This window comes from Anopheles stephensi, chromosome 3 (assembly GCF_013141755.1).
Source record: "Anopheles stephensi strain Indian chromosome 3, UCI_ANSTEP_V1.0, whole genome shotgun sequence".
NCBI classification, from domain to species: Eukaryota; Metazoa; Arthropoda; class Insecta; order Diptera; family Culicidae; genus Anopheles; species Anopheles stephensi.
In genome coordinates, this window is record NC_050203.1 from 63,391,317 (window position 1) to 63,408,232 (window position 16,916).

The 16,916-nt window shown below is 42.4% G+C and overlaps 1 protein-coding gene across 5 annotated transcripts in view; it reads right to left on the reverse strand.

The window, feature by feature from the left end:
- The window catches only part of LOC118511577 (CD166 antigen-like), a 186,478-nt gene that overhangs the window by 27,822 nt on the left and 141,740 nt on the right, over positions 1–16,916 (reverse strand). For all 5 annotated transcript variants that reach the window (XM_036054827.1, XM_036054828.1, XM_036054824.1 and 2 more), the window contains one exon: positions 13,400–13,513. In XM_036054827.1, the coding sequence (XP_035910720.1) occupies positions 13,400–13,513 (114 nt within the window). The remainder of the gene's footprint in view (positions 1–13,399; positions 13,514–16,916) is intronic.

A 16,916-nucleotide genomic window follows, 5' to 3' on the forward strand; every position in this document is an offset into this window, starting at 1 on the left:
CATGTACATTCACTTCCTTGGGTTAAGATTTTTCGTACACTAACTGCAGATAAGATAAGTTATTGAAGATATTGGAATGAGATATTTTTTGTTTTTATTTTATTATTCTGTAGTTTCTGCACCAGCTGGTCTTTAGCTATACCTGATATTGAATATAGTCAGCATCGTCTCGCCGCAAACAAGTCTGATTGAGTTTCGGGTTAACGAAGGCAAGAAGCTAGACAAGAAAGTACTGGAAAAGTCTAGAGCTGTTGTTGGTTGAAAAGTTATTAGTTTCCAAATCTGCATAACAATTAAAGACCTTTGTAAATTAAGACATGTAAATTGGACAGAACTATGAACTTCACAAAATTTCAGCAAAACAGCAATCAGGACATTCCAAAGATTTTTTTACGGTTGCTTTTAGTGTTTTCATTTACTTTTAAATGTTAGTTATTTGACCATTTTCCTTTTGTTTTATTTGTTTCAAGCCGCTAGTTTTTATTTATTGTAATAGATCTTGTATCTTGAACCTACCACATAGTTCTTCGTTATTTTCCCACCGAAAAGCATTTGTCCAATGGTTTTCGACAATTCGGCATTCAACTTTTTTATTTGACTTATGATTTTTTTTCTTCTAATGTTTTGATTTCCACTTAATGCTTTTTGAACATAATCTAAAATAGGCTTCGACTTTGACTAGGCTTCTTGTTTTCGTTTCCATCTTGAAACAATATTTATGAAATTAAGCAATTTAAACAAATCCGGTGGATGAGGTGATAGCGGTGCCGGTCTTATGGATCCCATCCAGACCGCCTACCTGTACGCAGGGCTGACTACTTTGCTACGGGTAAATTTAAGACATCCAATGCCAGTAATGGTTTGGTCCAATGCCAGTAATGGTCGAGATCTTTCAAGGTTACAGAGCCATAGAAGAAAAAGGTTGCAACGAATCAAATAATGCATAAGAAAATGGTTTACAAAAACCCAAAACGAACTCAAAAATATCTGAAAAAATGTCAACAAACTCTCAAATACCTTGTAAGCGTAAACAAAAGTTACCGTGTAAAGTTATTACAGGAAAGGTGTAAAATTCTCACGCTGCGCCACTGGGTACGTTGGCTAAATTGCATTGCTTCATTTGGCATTTCGTGTAATTTCGAATTCACCTACAAACATAGTGTAACAAAACCGAAAATACATGGTATATGGATCGCTTTTCTCTCTCTCTCTCTCTCTCTCTCTCTCGCTCATCGTTACCATACAGTGGGTCCCCCAAAATTAATTCCAATAAAATAAGCAGCTATAAAATCAATTCTTATCGTGTGAGAAAAAAAAGCAGAACGTAAGTGGTTTCTCTGCACGCAGCATACCGTTCCACCCATCCATGGTGGTTTTGGTAACGGCGAACGTGCATCATGAAACACGGTGGTTCTGCATTTTCCGGCATCCAAATAACCGCTCCGATGGAAACTTCTGTCGAGGTGGTTTCGGTACAAATAAGGAATGTGGTGCATGGTGCAGAAAGCAGGATTGGAAAATAATAACACAATGAGCGGCCGTATCAGGTGTACCGCGTAGGTACGAAGGGTGGCGAAAACACAATGTTCTGCTAGAACTGCAGCGCCACACATTCTGGAACGGTGTGGGACTTTGCTCGTGGTACAAATTGTTGCTGGCACGAAATGAATCCCGGTTCGGTGGGAGCTGTGCGGATAAGCACCAAACCTTGTAGCACTGTTTTCCAAGACTTTGTGTGCCCTTGGAACGAATGGTCGGAAAGCAGGAAAGCTTTTTCACAATACAGTTGTGCTTAGTTGGTACGTACCCCTGTTTTTTGTGCTTTACTCCGGAACAATAGCACCGCAAATCGAACGTTTGCACATTGAATAGGGACATTTAAAATGGCAATGATCGAATAGTGTTCATATTTTTCTTCCTAATTCAATACATTTGGTATCCTTGGTGAGGTGTACCCATCTATACAAGGGGCCATATTTAATATTAAAGCAAATGGTAGTTTAACTTCAAACCTATATACTAATGGGTTTAGGATGATGGACTTAAAAAAAATCAGTGAGCTATAGTAAAGTCTAGGAAAGTTTTTATTATAGTTAGAAGAATTGCAGTTCTTAAAAATTAAATCACCATATTGTACAAAAGAAATATCATTTACTCCTAGCACTCATCTAGGATTTCTTCGGTAGAAACGACATTGTATTGCATTCTACATTGTGTACTTCTATTATAGCCGCACCTTTGTTCGGGAAGCTTTCTGGCCCGATAGGTGCTATTTATTTCTATAAATTATTTACACTTATTCCCACATTCTATGCATTTCCAAACAGGATTCCCTTTTTCCTGTTTGTTGATGGTTCACAGTCGACACTGAGCCAAACTACACCATGGCTCCTATTTTTTGTCACGATCGTTTCCACCAAAGAGCGAGAGCCAGAGCTTTCATTCCAATCGCTGTACGAGAAACCTACGTTACGCGTCGAAACCACTTCCATCTGCGAAGAAGCGGCCGACAGCGACCGACCTTTCAGTCTCGAATGAATGATGGATGTCAGGAAAACCGTTTTGCAGTATCGATAACACATGTCCTTCCCGTACTCCCGTACGTCCTCTCTTGCCTGCCTAACCGGCCGGCCTTCCTAGCGCAAACCACAGCCACCGGGAATGCTTCTTCGAATAGATAGCTAGTATCAGCAGATTCGTCCCGAACGGGTAACCATCTCTTTCCAACCTCCGGCTTCCGGGTGGAGCTTTTTTTTTGCGCTCGATCCTTTGCATAACCGGATGCAGGAAATCTGGAATGTGATGAGAAATTTATTTTGGCCCAACTCATGACAATGCCGGTTTTCCACGCGTCCCCACGTTTTGACGCTCCTTCCAGTATTCCACATGCCGACACTTTGAATGTTGCCTTTCGTGCAGGAGCGTCCTCGTTCGGGGCATTGCCACGCGGTGGTACTATTGGATTGCGGCGAACGGGGTAACATTTTCCGGCAGTAATCGATCCTGTTTCGGAATTTATGCTGACAAACCCGAACCCGTTCGCTGGGGTGTAAAACAACGAGCGTTGGCCCGGAAATGCGTTGCGATTATGTTGGCAAAGGATGTGGACGTGGGTGAATGCGTATGATCGGTTGCTGGCTGGGTGCATGTGGGGAGGGGGGGAAGAGGGACACTTAATGTATTTGTGGTTCAATTTCCATTGAAGGAGTAGCGCTGACTTTCATGCGTCATAAAGCGTATGAAAATCGGTTCGCGTTGACATCTTTGCTGTCAGTTTGGTTTTATTGAAATTTCAGCTTTAAAGTATTTGCAGTATGTGAAGGGCACATTCGTTTAAATATTAGATATACGTGGGGTTCAGTGGCGTTGCTATATGGTGAATTTCTATAGAAATCTGAACTAGGTAATGATATTTTTATTGAGGACCGGGCCGTCCATGTAGAATTTAAGTCTTTGAGTTTGGAGATTGTTTAAAACATCTAACAGGAATGTTTGTAATTCCTCGAGCAACTTCCGAACGATGTAACTTCAAAAGAACAGAGTAGTATTAAAAAGATTTTTCTGTCTACTACTAACCAGAGTTCCGACTTGTTGGCAGCGACATTTTCAAGGCAATTCTTTCTTCCTGATTGGCATATTCCGTAGAAGATCAGTACGGTAGGTGAACTTTAAGACTTCAAGGGAAACCCGAAGGATACAATATTATTCTGGGAGAATGTTCTAAGCTACCAATATTTTAGTGATAACTAAGCTTTCTTTGGGCTTTTATCTTCTTATGTCTGGTTTTTCTGAATAGTCTGATTGATTAGAACATAATATCTCTTTCCAATATTCAATGCTTTGAATGTAGGAATTAATCTGAATATCAGTTCCGCTGGTGATCCTATCCATTTGTTGCTAATAGTTTAGCCAAGAGTTGTCCGAGTGGTCGTAACAAACACCGTCGCAATGATTTCAATATTCCAGATAAAGTGATTAGCAACATTAAACACCGGATTAACACATATCTTCCTAATTCTTATGAAGACTATCTCAGCTGATGAGCAGACTTCCAGGGGAGAATAAGTCAACTTTAGCAGAACTTTATGTTATCTTCATGACAATAACGAATTTACCAGATTTTTAAATAAATCTTAAATGTTTCGAAATTTCCTGCTACAACTGTTAGCTAAATGATAAATTGACTAGACCGCCTTCCCATGACTATCCTGCTACGGGTAAAATCAAGTCACAGAAATGGCAGGCCGAGACCATTCGAAGTTGTAAAGCCAATAGCCAAAGAAGAAGCAGAAGACGTATACGTTTCTCTGTATATTTAATCAAATAAAAGTGTACTCGATGGAATGCTTTAAAAACATGAATTGATACAATAAAAGAGACATACATTAATGACTTTTCTTGGCCCATTACCGAAAAGCCGAAACACCCCTTTGTAACTATATTTAACATAAGTGTAAACCTTATTTCACGGCATCACGCTTGCCGCGCCAAATGCACCAGACACATGTAATTAAAGTAAATAATGCAATGTAAAACTGCACCGACAATGATGGCCCTGCGGTTGATGCAAAAACGATAACCGTAGAAAAAAGCTTATCGAACGAAGCAGAAGTGGTGGTGAGTAGTTACCGCAGAACGCATAAGTGACAGCAGTCTCCAGAGCTGTCACGTTTGACATGTGATTATCATGTCAATACCACATCACCGGTATGTATTACTCCGTGAGCCATTTCCGCTCAGGATCTCCATTGAAAATGGCGCGCAGTGAAAAAAAAGTTCCACCGTAGCACAATTACTTTGTTTATCATGCCGATCAGTGTGTGTGTCTCTCTCTCTCGCGCGCGCGCTTGTACAGGTTTTTTTTTGTCGCGTACTCAAACCGGCACTGCGGCGCGAGACTTCACAAAGCAATTTTCTATCTTTCTTTACACCTACCGTCACCGGCTCCGGTATTGCAGGTTCTGGCCCGGTTAGATACCGAGCCGTTACACCACGGGGACTGGGGGAGGTGAAAAAACAACTACGGACACAGGATTTTCGAAGGGATGAATTCCATCAACGCTATCGGAGAAATTTATTTGCACGAAATATGTAAATCTGTGACACGTTTGAGCTGTGTGCGCGAGAGCCTGCCCAAGCGTTTTCTACCACCGCAGCATCCATGAACCATGAACATCCTGTACAAGAACAACGGTGCGTGTGTGTGTTTTTCGGAGCTCAGCAGGTGGGACGAGTGTGGAGCTGAGGCAGTACAGCTTGAGCTGGATGATGAGGGGCCCACGCAGGGATTGTCGTTGCGACCGGGAAAAATCCGGATTGAGATATATGACGCCTGCGAATGGGCACATTTTGTCACATAAAAGCGCGATACATTACTGGGCAGGTTTTCGGGCCGCTCAAGAACGAGAGCGATTGCCGCGTGGGGCATAATCGACGTGCTGCTAGCCGTGTCACACGTGCATGCGCTTATTCGAACGCATTGTGTACGCATGGGAACGGGCTAGTATTTTTAAGCGTTTTTTTGTTGTTTGGCCGCTACTCTGCAGTTTTGCTATCACGCTGTAAATCCGGCCACTTTAATACGAAACGGTTTTCGCTTTATCGCCATTTGGGAGGGCTTAGTGCTGTATGGGAATTGGGGAAACAGACAGAATGGTGAGAGCTGGCAGAAAGCCGGGCGCCGATGGGCATGTGATGGGTGATCATGTTAAATTATGGCCGCGCGCGCAATAGTCTTCATGTTCGCTGCCGTGTTTTCTGCTGTACGGCGCCGTGTACAAGTAGGTGTGCTGTATTGTTGTCGTTCGTTTTTTTTGTTGCTGTTGTTGCTGTGTGTTGCTTCGTTATCAAAAGCACCATATTTCAACATTATTGCGCGAAGATAATATTTTCATATTATTAGTTTCCCCCTGGCAACGGTGCATCCGCGAGGGCGCCATCTTTTGCGTTTGTTTCGTGCGCTGCAATGCAACAGCGCCCGGGCAGGCGAATTGTTTGGTAAGAAACGAGATTTGCAGCATTCGGTAGGCGAATGGGAGGCCAAAATGGGAGGCAAGACCTGGGCACGGGGTTCTCGCTGCGATTGTAGATCAAAAAGAATCTCCCAGGCGTATCGTAATGTTTTCACCAATGTCATTGAAATATGAAGCGAAAACGCTGGGCGAAGGACCACCTTTCGCTACTGCTGCTGGTTCTACACTGCTGATTCTTTTGGTGCGGTGGACGTAAACAAAAAAAAAATCATACATAAACCAGCGTTAGCATGATAAAACGCTTGGAAAATGCTTCTCAATATGAAATTATGCCGCTCCTTAAACTGTTGCAATTTTAAAGTTTTGCGGCGAAGCTTGAGCAGGGAAAATTTTTATATTGAAAGCGCACGCAACAATGCTTAGAGTTTCAGTGTAACCTACCGGAACTATTTTGCTATGTGGCGTGGCAGGTGACCACAAATGTCCTTATGGCGTTCTATCGTATATTGAGGATCGGGAGGTTTGGCTCCAGAAGCCTGGCAAAAACTGTGGTCATTCGAGATGTGCGTTTCAGACACGAATACGAAGAATTGAGAACGTTATTTCTTTGGTCAGTAGGCAGGCTGACATTCCCTGTGTGACGTGCAGAATCTGGACGCAAAGACTCTGGTGATGTCCATCGTCCGGGAAAGGACTATAGGAACTTTCCTAAAAAGTGAGATCTAAAGACGCACCAGACATAACATGACTTTTTGTGGCAGTTGGTTAGATCAAAGGACTGAAGACTAAGAAAAGAAATTAACATTTTTTTTCTCGCTTTAACTCTGGCTGGTGAAAATAACAAAAAAACAAGGAAAATATTGAGCGGTATACAGAGCCGGAATGGAAAAAATTTAATCATTCCCCAAGGAATGCGTGTCATAAACCACTGAATCCAATCAGACGATTCATGATGCAGGGCACGGACACGGCGCTTCGCTCATTCGGAAGCACAAACGTTTCGGGCGACATTCTGACGGTAGGTGAACGTCATCCGAAGGACGTTCACTCCAGCTCACTGCGTACATCTCTTTCCCGGGGTCGGGAAATTCTGCACGTTTGTGACAAGAAATTCAGCATAGTCTGTATAGTTTTTTGCTTGCCGTTTGCCCAAGCCATTGTCTTTGTTTTCTCCCCTAGCTATTTAGTTGCCTGTTTGGAAAATCTCGGACAAAACACTGTCCGAAAAAAGCTTCACTACGGGAGGGCGGCTATATTTGCGGCTAGTGTGTGTGTGTGTGCGCCATAATCGGATGGGCTTCCGTAAAGCTGATCATTCGATTTGAGATAGAATGGGCTATTTTCGGACGGCGACCAGGCGTAGCGTGGTGGGCAAAACGATCAACCCTAGCCCATTCGACCATCGTTCGATCGATTATCACGTTTTTAGTTCTAATATCGTGCCACACCAAATGCCCGAACCGGGCGGTACCGAACCGGGCGAGCTGCCGGCACGTCCCGAGTGTGCAGAAGACTTTTAATTCCAATATTGGAAGGATGGATGAAAAACCAATTTATTTCCCATTTACTTCCCGCGCGGTCAGTCCGGGAGCGGTCGTTGATGGTCGACGCTATTTCTTTACCCTGCACACTTCCGGTAGGCTTTTCCGGGGGCTACCGACTGAATGACACCGAGTGCATGGGCTGGGTGGGGGTGGTCAATCAGAGGGTCGTACTATGCCCGGTTCACCTTACGCTGTCCGGTGCCGTTCCAATATTTATTGCGGTTGTGCGTAAATCCGGTCCTGTCGGTGGACACAACAATCACCGTTACTCAAACTATTGAGCATCCGTATTTTAGTCGGATGTATCGCGTATTGAGTTTGGTTATTTTAATCCGCAGAAATGACTAATGGTTGAAATTCGATACTTTGCTAGAGGCTCAATGTTTTGGTTAAAATAGACTATTTCTGAACAAATACACCATAATGATTAGAGCTGACATTCCTCTTTTTTTGGCTTCAATTTCTGTAGGGTCATTCAGACTAATTAACAGATTATTTTATTGGTTCTTACAAAGTAACCAGAAAGTAAATCTCTATATGGGAAAGCTGGAAACTTTCTGGATTAATAATGTTGATATAAAATTCAGCTCACGGTTTAATAAACTGTATAGGATTTCTGGAAACTATATAAATCGTATACTTCAACGCATCAAGGATGGATAAACTATTATCAGTAAGAAATAAACTCAATTCTGTTTTGTCAAGAACCTTAAATAACATAAAGAAAATGAGATTTTTAGTGCCGTTCAATCACGTTAAATCTGTGCTCTACTTCCGGCCAAGTTCAACCGTAGACGAAGCTGCTGCTAGATTCTCGTTGCACCTGATGCACCAGTACGGTAAGGATCATTAATTTCAATTCCAAAAGTCCGGAACCGAGTCCGGATCGGATGCAAAGCGGTAGAGGCGAATTAGGTGCCGATGTTTGACGCGAATCAGTTGAAACGGAACATATTGGGCGGGTTTGATGAGTGATGGAACTGTGATTGGCAGGCTAATTAAATTATTTACCGTGCAAGTGCCGATGTGCCCGTATGTGAATGTGTCCAGCAACGCTTGGACATTGGGTGGTACACCGTTTCCTGGTGGTATTTTAGGTTTCGTTAGGCAAGCATTATAGCCCGCCGAAAGGACACCTTCCAAAACTGACGCCATTCTCAGGCATCGGCATCAGGCACCAACGCAGCGCAATGCTCCCCGGAGGAACGGTTTTACCCGCCATCGCTCCCAAAATCAACGAATCGATGATGTTGATTGAACGGTGATAAATCGGTGAGTAGTGCCGATTTAATAAATCTTCAAATCAGGACACCATCCTCTCGAACCAATGCGCGCTCGGTTGAATATGGCCGGGTACGTGGTGTTTTGGCACCACCAGCAAACACTGGTCGGAATTTAGGATGCTGCCGGGGAATTTCGACCCGTCGACAGCAAACCGTCCGGCGTGCTCTGGAGCGGTTAAGGAAAGGTCGTGTGAAGTTGAATTTCATGAACAGTGAAGCCTGTACGGTGAAAATGGTTTCGGTTGTCCGAAACCACAGGGACCCACCGTACATCGGTGTCTGGAAAATGATTAATCGATACAATGGTTAAGGGTTAGGTTCATAAATACCATACGCCAACGGACGGGCGGACGGCCGAGTATGGTACGCGAACCATGCTACCGAACGTTACTGTCCAGCCGGAAAGAACTGTAAAGGCCTCAAGTTGACCGCACTCGTGAACGACTGTCGGGGTTTCAAGTATCTTCATCATATTTACTGCCAAACGATGCCTTTGCCAAACGTTCATCGACGAGTGGAAGCTTCTTACATTGTTGAAGTTGAGCATAATGATAAATGACATGCGGTGGCTCGATAGACCGGAGGCATCGTAGCGTTCATCAGCCTATGCGATTTATGCTGTACGCTGTGCGGCTCGAAAAACGTTAAACTATTTATCAATTCGGGCAGGAACTCTACATTCCGCAGGACCAACCGAGACACTGATGAGTGTATTTGTTAGGTTTTTGTGTACTGTTTGTATAAGATTTTTTCTCCAGTTCCGATGTTATTTCTGCAGGGAATGTTCATGAAGATGTAACTCAACGTCCCTTGTGTCTTGGTGAAAGAAGACATCTTGATTTGTTAAATAAGTAAAGCTTCACTCCACTTAAAAATCGAGAAAAACTGCTCATAACACAATTTATTAATCGCCATTTGTTAAATCCATTTATTGCATCAGACTATAAAATGGAATGTGCATAGCTTCCGGTATTTATTTTCTCATTTTTACACTCCTGAATACAATTTATTTACATTCTAGAGCAAACAAATTTTTGGAGCACTTTAAACTTCCTCTCCATCAGTAATGCAATGCACACAGAAATGGAGCATATGAAGCAGTTACAAACTGAAATCATTTCATTTCCTTCCTATGGCGCCCGGCCGATGAAGCTGTCGGAGCAAAACTTTAACTTTAATAATAAAACATTTTTCAATCACACCCAAACCAAGGCAATGGATAAGTTAAACTGTTCAAGAGCATCCTCACACTCTGGCTCACTTGCCGAGGAATACGCCGGCATTCATTTCACCACCGGAAATAACCTCTTCGCCCCATAAACCTCGCCACCCTTCCACCGCAGCTAGGTGACGGGCAGAAAGGTGACGAAAAGAGTTCCGGGCCACCTATCCGGTGGAGCTGGAACCGTTTTTGGCGTATGCGTATGTGCATAAAGCGACGGTGGGTTCGGGCTTCGGTGGACCGAGGCGCTCGAAAAGTTGTGAATAAACTAAACCATAACTTTTGCACAAAATTCCATCGTACCTCTTCGCCGGTTCCCATGCCGCACGTTGATCGTATGGTCATGTGTAGTGCGTTATTCCTTCGCATGTCTTTAACTGTGCCAGTTCTTGAACGGTAGCCCGCCACTGAGTGTGTGTGTTTGTGCGTAGCACTTTGCTTTGAAGAAGTTTTGTTTGCTGCACTTATCCTCTTATTTAAAATCCTTTCGGTAAGCTTTACGGTTCGGCAGAAATTGTTCGCTTTGTGGATGAAAGCTTCACTGGAACCGAGGCCGCTCTCCACTGTTATCAACTGTTTGCATACATGAAAAACTTTCAGTGCTTAGGCGCCGAACAGGTAATCGTGGTGTTGTGGCAGCACGAGCCCATAGCGCCCGGGGTGGAGAAGACTTGAAGAATCGTAAATACCGGCAAAAATGCAACGCTTTTTGTGTCGACGGGCCGCCAACGCGTTGGGAACTTTTCAAAAGGCGAGCTAAAGAGTCACTCCCATGACTTTGGGGTTTTAGTTTTAAATAAACTACGATTTTTTTCTCTCTCTCTCTCACTCTCCATCTGCCATCGTTACGTGGTTTTCACATTTGAAGTAGCGAATGAGCGGTTTCGTGAAAGAATGTAAAGAATACCGAAGACTAACCAACACCGACCGCACCACGCGCACGATGTTAGGACGGAAGGGAAATGTATCGAAAAGGTTATGGGGATGTGGTGGGTTTTCGTTGGATTTGCTTGTTTCATGAATTTAACATTTCAACCACTTGGAAAATTTGAAAACATTGGCGCGGGTATGTGCATGGTGTTGGGGAATGCATGGGAGAAGGAAGAATAATGAATTTATTCAGCGTAGAGTTTTGGTCAACTTTACTCATCGTCGCCAGGCGTCAGGGTTTGTGTGTGTAATGTGGTGTGTTGCATACATGAATCGAGTGCACACATGTGTTGCACATCGGCCATGAACTTCAATGTCCATGTCTGTCCATGTGAGATTGTTACTTCTACCCTTTTTAATCGTCCAACGAGGTGATAATTTTATAATAATGAATTAACTTATTATATAATGCATGAGTTAGTGAGTTAAAATTCACTTAACACCACTTTTAATATGAGAATCTGTTACATGGCTTTTAAAAAGGTATAATACAGCCTTATCCAATAGCATAATGCTTTTCGTGTGAATAATATTTGGTGCTAAAATGATGTGTAATAAACATATTTAAGTTTAACTAATAAATTTAACATATGACCTACAAATTTAATACAGAACATGATACAGAAAATATGAATGCCCACATAATCAGCTAAAAATTAAATGCAATTTAAAATCTTTAAGGTAGAAAAAAAACCAAAAATCTTTATTAATGGAGGCGCCCAGTACCCATCATTCGAACATTGACTAAATTGGAAAGAAAATTAGTGACATGATTCGTATTTTTAGCTTAGATATTACATCTAATGTAATACAAAAACAAAATGAATCTTTTTGTTATAAGTTTCCATAAAACTCAATTAAAATGATTAATTACAAGTAGTTTCGATCTATTCGTTCTTTGATCTAATTTCAAAACAACTAAGCTTTTTTGAAGAAAGGAAGAAAAATCGGAAACTTTTCGTAAAATTGTTCAATAAGTAGAATTGACTTCAATCAGTATCCTTAAATTTTTTGTTCACGCGTTTTCACTTTAGATTTAATTTGGAATTTACTAAGCTGATTGAAGATTTTTTTGTGACAATATCTCATGTACAAGGCTGATAATTTTATCGTGCAAATTCATCATTTTTCCGAACAGAATGTTCCGAGAAGCGGTTTTAAGATGATCTGATAGAATATCAAATTAAATTACCAAAGAAACAGGAGCAGCACGTGCCCTTGAAGTCATTATTCTGTCTAAATTGAGAATTGTGATTTACTTCTATCATTGCAGCTATGCATCGGTGTTGTGCGTTGAAAGCCTCTCACATCGCACCGCCCTCAGCTCCTCTACCTAGGACAGACAACACCAGTGGGCACAACAAAAGCACCTCACTTGGGATGTGGTTTTCGGGTAGGACAATCTCTGCCACCCCAGTACCGATTTAAGATTCAATTTTACGGTCTTTTCCCAGCGTAGATTATCTGGGCAGCAATCTAAGGTCCATCGATGGATCTGATGTAAACTGGTAGCAGTGACGGTAGCGAATCCTTGCCGGTTTCGTCGTGCAAAGGTTCCCAACGGCATAGTTGCATGCTGTTTGATCCTTCTTCCCGGGAACCGACATTTAAGGACGTACGGTATAAGAGCGTACCTTGACGTATCTCGGGTCCAGTGGACGTCGACAGAATTCTCCAAACGATTCGAGACAGTGAACGGTGAGGGAGGCGGTTAGAATGGACAAGTTAAGAGAGTGCCCGAGTTCCGAGCTTAAGAACGAGTGAGGTTGAATTCTGCGTTTCCGGTTGTGTAAGTCTTGCATACTAATGAATCAATTAAACTTCTGTCATTATCAGTGTAAAATGTACGCTTTCGTGACGCTGCAAGACGGCCAGCTGGGAACCCAGACTACCCAAGTGTTCAGCTGGAAATTATGTGAAGTTTCCTGGGAGAGCAGCCCGATTCATTCACCGGTGTAGCCTGCGTTCTATGATGAAGGACTTGATGCAATAATCCTGCCACGATCCGGCGCTGGCTTTCGAGCTGGTAGTTTGGTTGGTTTAATTGAGGTTAGGAATTGCTTCTTGAGAAGTCTTCGGTTGTCGACGCGCAACTTCTTCTGTCGAGTGTATCCGGCGCTTGTACTACTGCTACTATCGGCAAAGTAACTGCCAATAATTGCATTAGGAAAATGGACTCTCTGATGATGTGAAAGTAGTGTCTTCAAATTGAATCGAAACTGCTTCTGGTGTTCTGCTACTGCTGCCGTGTTTGGTGCTACAACCAATTCGGGAACGATTGTCAAACGAGACACTAAGGTTGACAGAGATTTTGAGACAATACATACGGTACAACGGTTCTAAATGGAAGGTTTGAGAAGCAGACTTGAATGTGTATGGAGATGGAATAGCTTTTTTAAATTTTGTGTTTCTGTAGATTTTTTAATCAATTAAACAAACGAAACGTACCTCCAACAACACGGCACGTTAGCACGATGTCATCACCTTCCTCTTTTGGACCGAGCTTTGAGCTGTTTAGCTGTTGACCCCACTGACTGAGAACAACCGGATGTTCGGGTAGAACTGTAAAAAGACAATGTAAAGAGCAGTAGTTTTAGTTTTAAGTATTTATTTGCATATGTTTAAAGATTGGAAGAAGCAGTGTTGATCTAGGATATAATAAATAATTACCGAGGAAAATACAAAATAGTGACCATAAATTATTGAGGTTTTCAACTTTCAAAAGATGTGTCCTATTTTCGAGAAGCAGGTACTTTATTAAGCTAGCAATGCCAAAGACATCTGCGGAATATACAACAAAATGAACGGCCGGATGATAAAGTTCCCTCCTATCACATAGCAATCAAACGTCCTGGGCCTCAACGATGGGACATTGTTTGGTCACCAGTAGATTCCTGACCAACGCACCTGTAGTAGAAATTGCAGGACTACGATCTACGGTGAAACTTGTTTTTTTGTTACTTCATCTTTATCTACTTCATCGCCAGCGTCAGTAGCATGATAGCTCATGCCATTCAGATTTACTATCGCAGGTAGAGGTGTAAAATGCGAGCCGTGAAGGCGTGTAATTGAATCTCCGAAACCCAAATTAATGGGAAAAGTTTTTCACGAGCCGTCAGGTGATTTCTACTTGACTCGAGACCACCGCTGTTTCGTAGTAAACCTTCTCGATGCTGGCCGTACTGTGAGATAAACGAAGAGGGTTAAGAGGGGAAGTTACTGAGTGAATGAAAAATTGCATGAGAGATGTTCGTGTGAGTGTGTGTGGCAAAGGTTCGTCGTTTCGATATTGCATGTCCCTGGGCAAACAAACGCCTAGCATCGAGCCCCCCTATTTCACTGCACTGAAGATCGTCGAAGGACGCATTAGTCTTGCCGGTGATTTCAGAACCGTATTATCGCAACTAACTAGCAAAATGGCAGTTGTCAAACAATTTCTGTTACCTTTTCCCCCGGCAAACACCAGCCATTCATTGGTAAACACATGAATCCATGACCGTTTGCGAGATGGTGAAAAGTTGGTGAACCCACTCGGCCCCCGGAAGTATTTGCGCATATGACCAGCGCCAGATTCGATTTCTCAATTTGGCCACATAAATTGATTTGATAACTTCTGTATAAACAGTTCATTCTCAAACTTGCTTTTCGTTCGTCCGTTTGCAATGTTTGCCGAGCATAGATTGCATCAAAGCCGGATTATCAACAGATTCGTTAGCAGCAGAGCAGAGCAGAATTGCATCTCGCACCGGCGTCTGAAAACGAGATAAGCCACTGTATCAACACACCCCAACACACACACACACACACACACACACACACCCGTCCTTCAGAGGAAGCTTATTGAAAGGCTCTCCGGTAGATGGGGATAATTCTTCTTTCAACGGTACCGGCTTCGAAGGTTTCACTGCCGGTCCAGTTTGTCCATCTCTTTTACGTGCTGAAAAAGCTTACCAATTTGAGCTCATTGAAAGTGTCACCGACAGGAAGCATAAAAAATTGATTCACTCGATGCCCGGAGTGGGGTGAAATTGCTTCGGCCACCGAAGTGGTAGAATTATAAATCAATAAACAAAACGAAGATGCATGTGACTATTTGTCGAGCTGCTTGTTTGACCATTCATTATCATATCTCCTGTAAATCGATGTGTACGATTCAATCGAACACGTGAGAGTAGTTTGCATAGTGTTTAGGAGAAAGAAGCATTCACTATGGTCTCTTTTCACGTTCAGGGGCAAATGACACACTTATTGGAAGAGAAGAATTAATGGAGATAATCATAATTCATCATAACTAGCTGTTTGTCAATTTTTACATTTTTACAAATTTGTCAATTGATTTACAAGTTTTAATACTTAGATCGAACTTAAGGTGTTCCTCTGAGGCTATATTCAATTTAATTTAAAGCATATTGTTTGACCATGCACTAGCCCAACTGTGCGATGGTGTACAGTGCTTGTTGGGGAATGCAAACCGTTCCATGGCACAAAGGACATTTTGATTTCCATCCCCACAACGATCAATATACTCGATATCTCCTGTGGTGCTTCAAGGAAATGCAGCTAGTTGCTGGGTGGACGGATTTGCATTTCTCCCAGCCGTTGCTGGGTGGGCGAATGCAAGTGAATCGCGCTATTTGTGTGTACAACGGGTGAACAAGTTTATTGGCTGGGATCGTGTTTGCTTCACCCGCTGTACCCGAAGTCAAACATCGCCAGATATTGGGTATCGGAAAGCTGCCTTTTGAAATTCCTTGATGCACTGCTGCTTCCGTGTTAGTTTTATTGCCAACCAGAATGCCCCAGGAAACGGGCGAAGGAAGGGGCGAAACCAAAGGAAGGCATCTGGTACCACGATAACTGGTAATGTCTGGCAATACTATGCACACAGTGCCAGTAAAACATTCCTCTGGTAAGCCCGGTAACTGGGGTTGTTTTTGCCAGGCAAGAAAAAAGGCAACAATTTGCTGGGAATCAACCAAAAAGGATATTTACTACTTTTTCTCATATTAAGGTGCTTGGTGATATTAAAGTGAGATATACAGTGAATTACTCTTTTATAAAAATTATATTTTTTTTATGTGAGCAGATTTTTTTATTTGAGCAAGAGTCTGGCTTTTTTTTTAAATCATTAAGTCTTTTTGGGTCAAAGACATTATAGTTTTTGGTAGTTAGAATATAGAGATGATCATTCGGAGAAAATGATACACGATTGAGACTGCGATCGATATAACATGTCATAGACGCAACAGGAAATGTATTACAGAAATTAGTTTCACAAAAAGAGTAGATCGTTATAATTAAATTAAATTCTCTATTGCAGGGTAATATCGCCTGCACAAATAATGCTCAACGATTGCCTAATACCGCGGGCTTAGTTAGCTACATCACCTACACCTAAACTGATTAAATATTAATTTCTGTTATAATATCGCTCCAACAGCTCAGCATTAACCACAGTGCTAAAACCCAACACCTTCGGTACGGGGTAAAATAAGCTTTATTGATGGCGCACCAATCCCGACGGCTAGAACGTGGCCGGCCATCAAAGATCGATGCTGACCGAAACCACAATGAGGTCACTAATCCGACCACCCAACCTTGGGAAATGGATTATATTGGTTTCCTAAAATAAAAACTAAAAACAAAAACATATCCCTGTACATCCTGTATCGCTTGCTCGCTCGTTCGCTTTCTCTCTCTCTCACTCACTCTGTACACGGGCAACGAATTCCATCACGTCGCAGTATTTGCAGTGTTTTGCATGTTTTACTCCTTGCGCCTTTTTCCGAAAGTTGAGCATTGAACATCGTTTTTCAATAGCGTGCATGCAACTTCTAGTGTTTCGTACGTACGAAAGGATGCTGTTTACTTTAAAAATTTATTCTCACGTCACAAAGTGAACCGACACCGGCACCGACCGGATTTCTATCTTTCTTTTTCGTTTTTTCTCTCCGCAGGTCTCCTT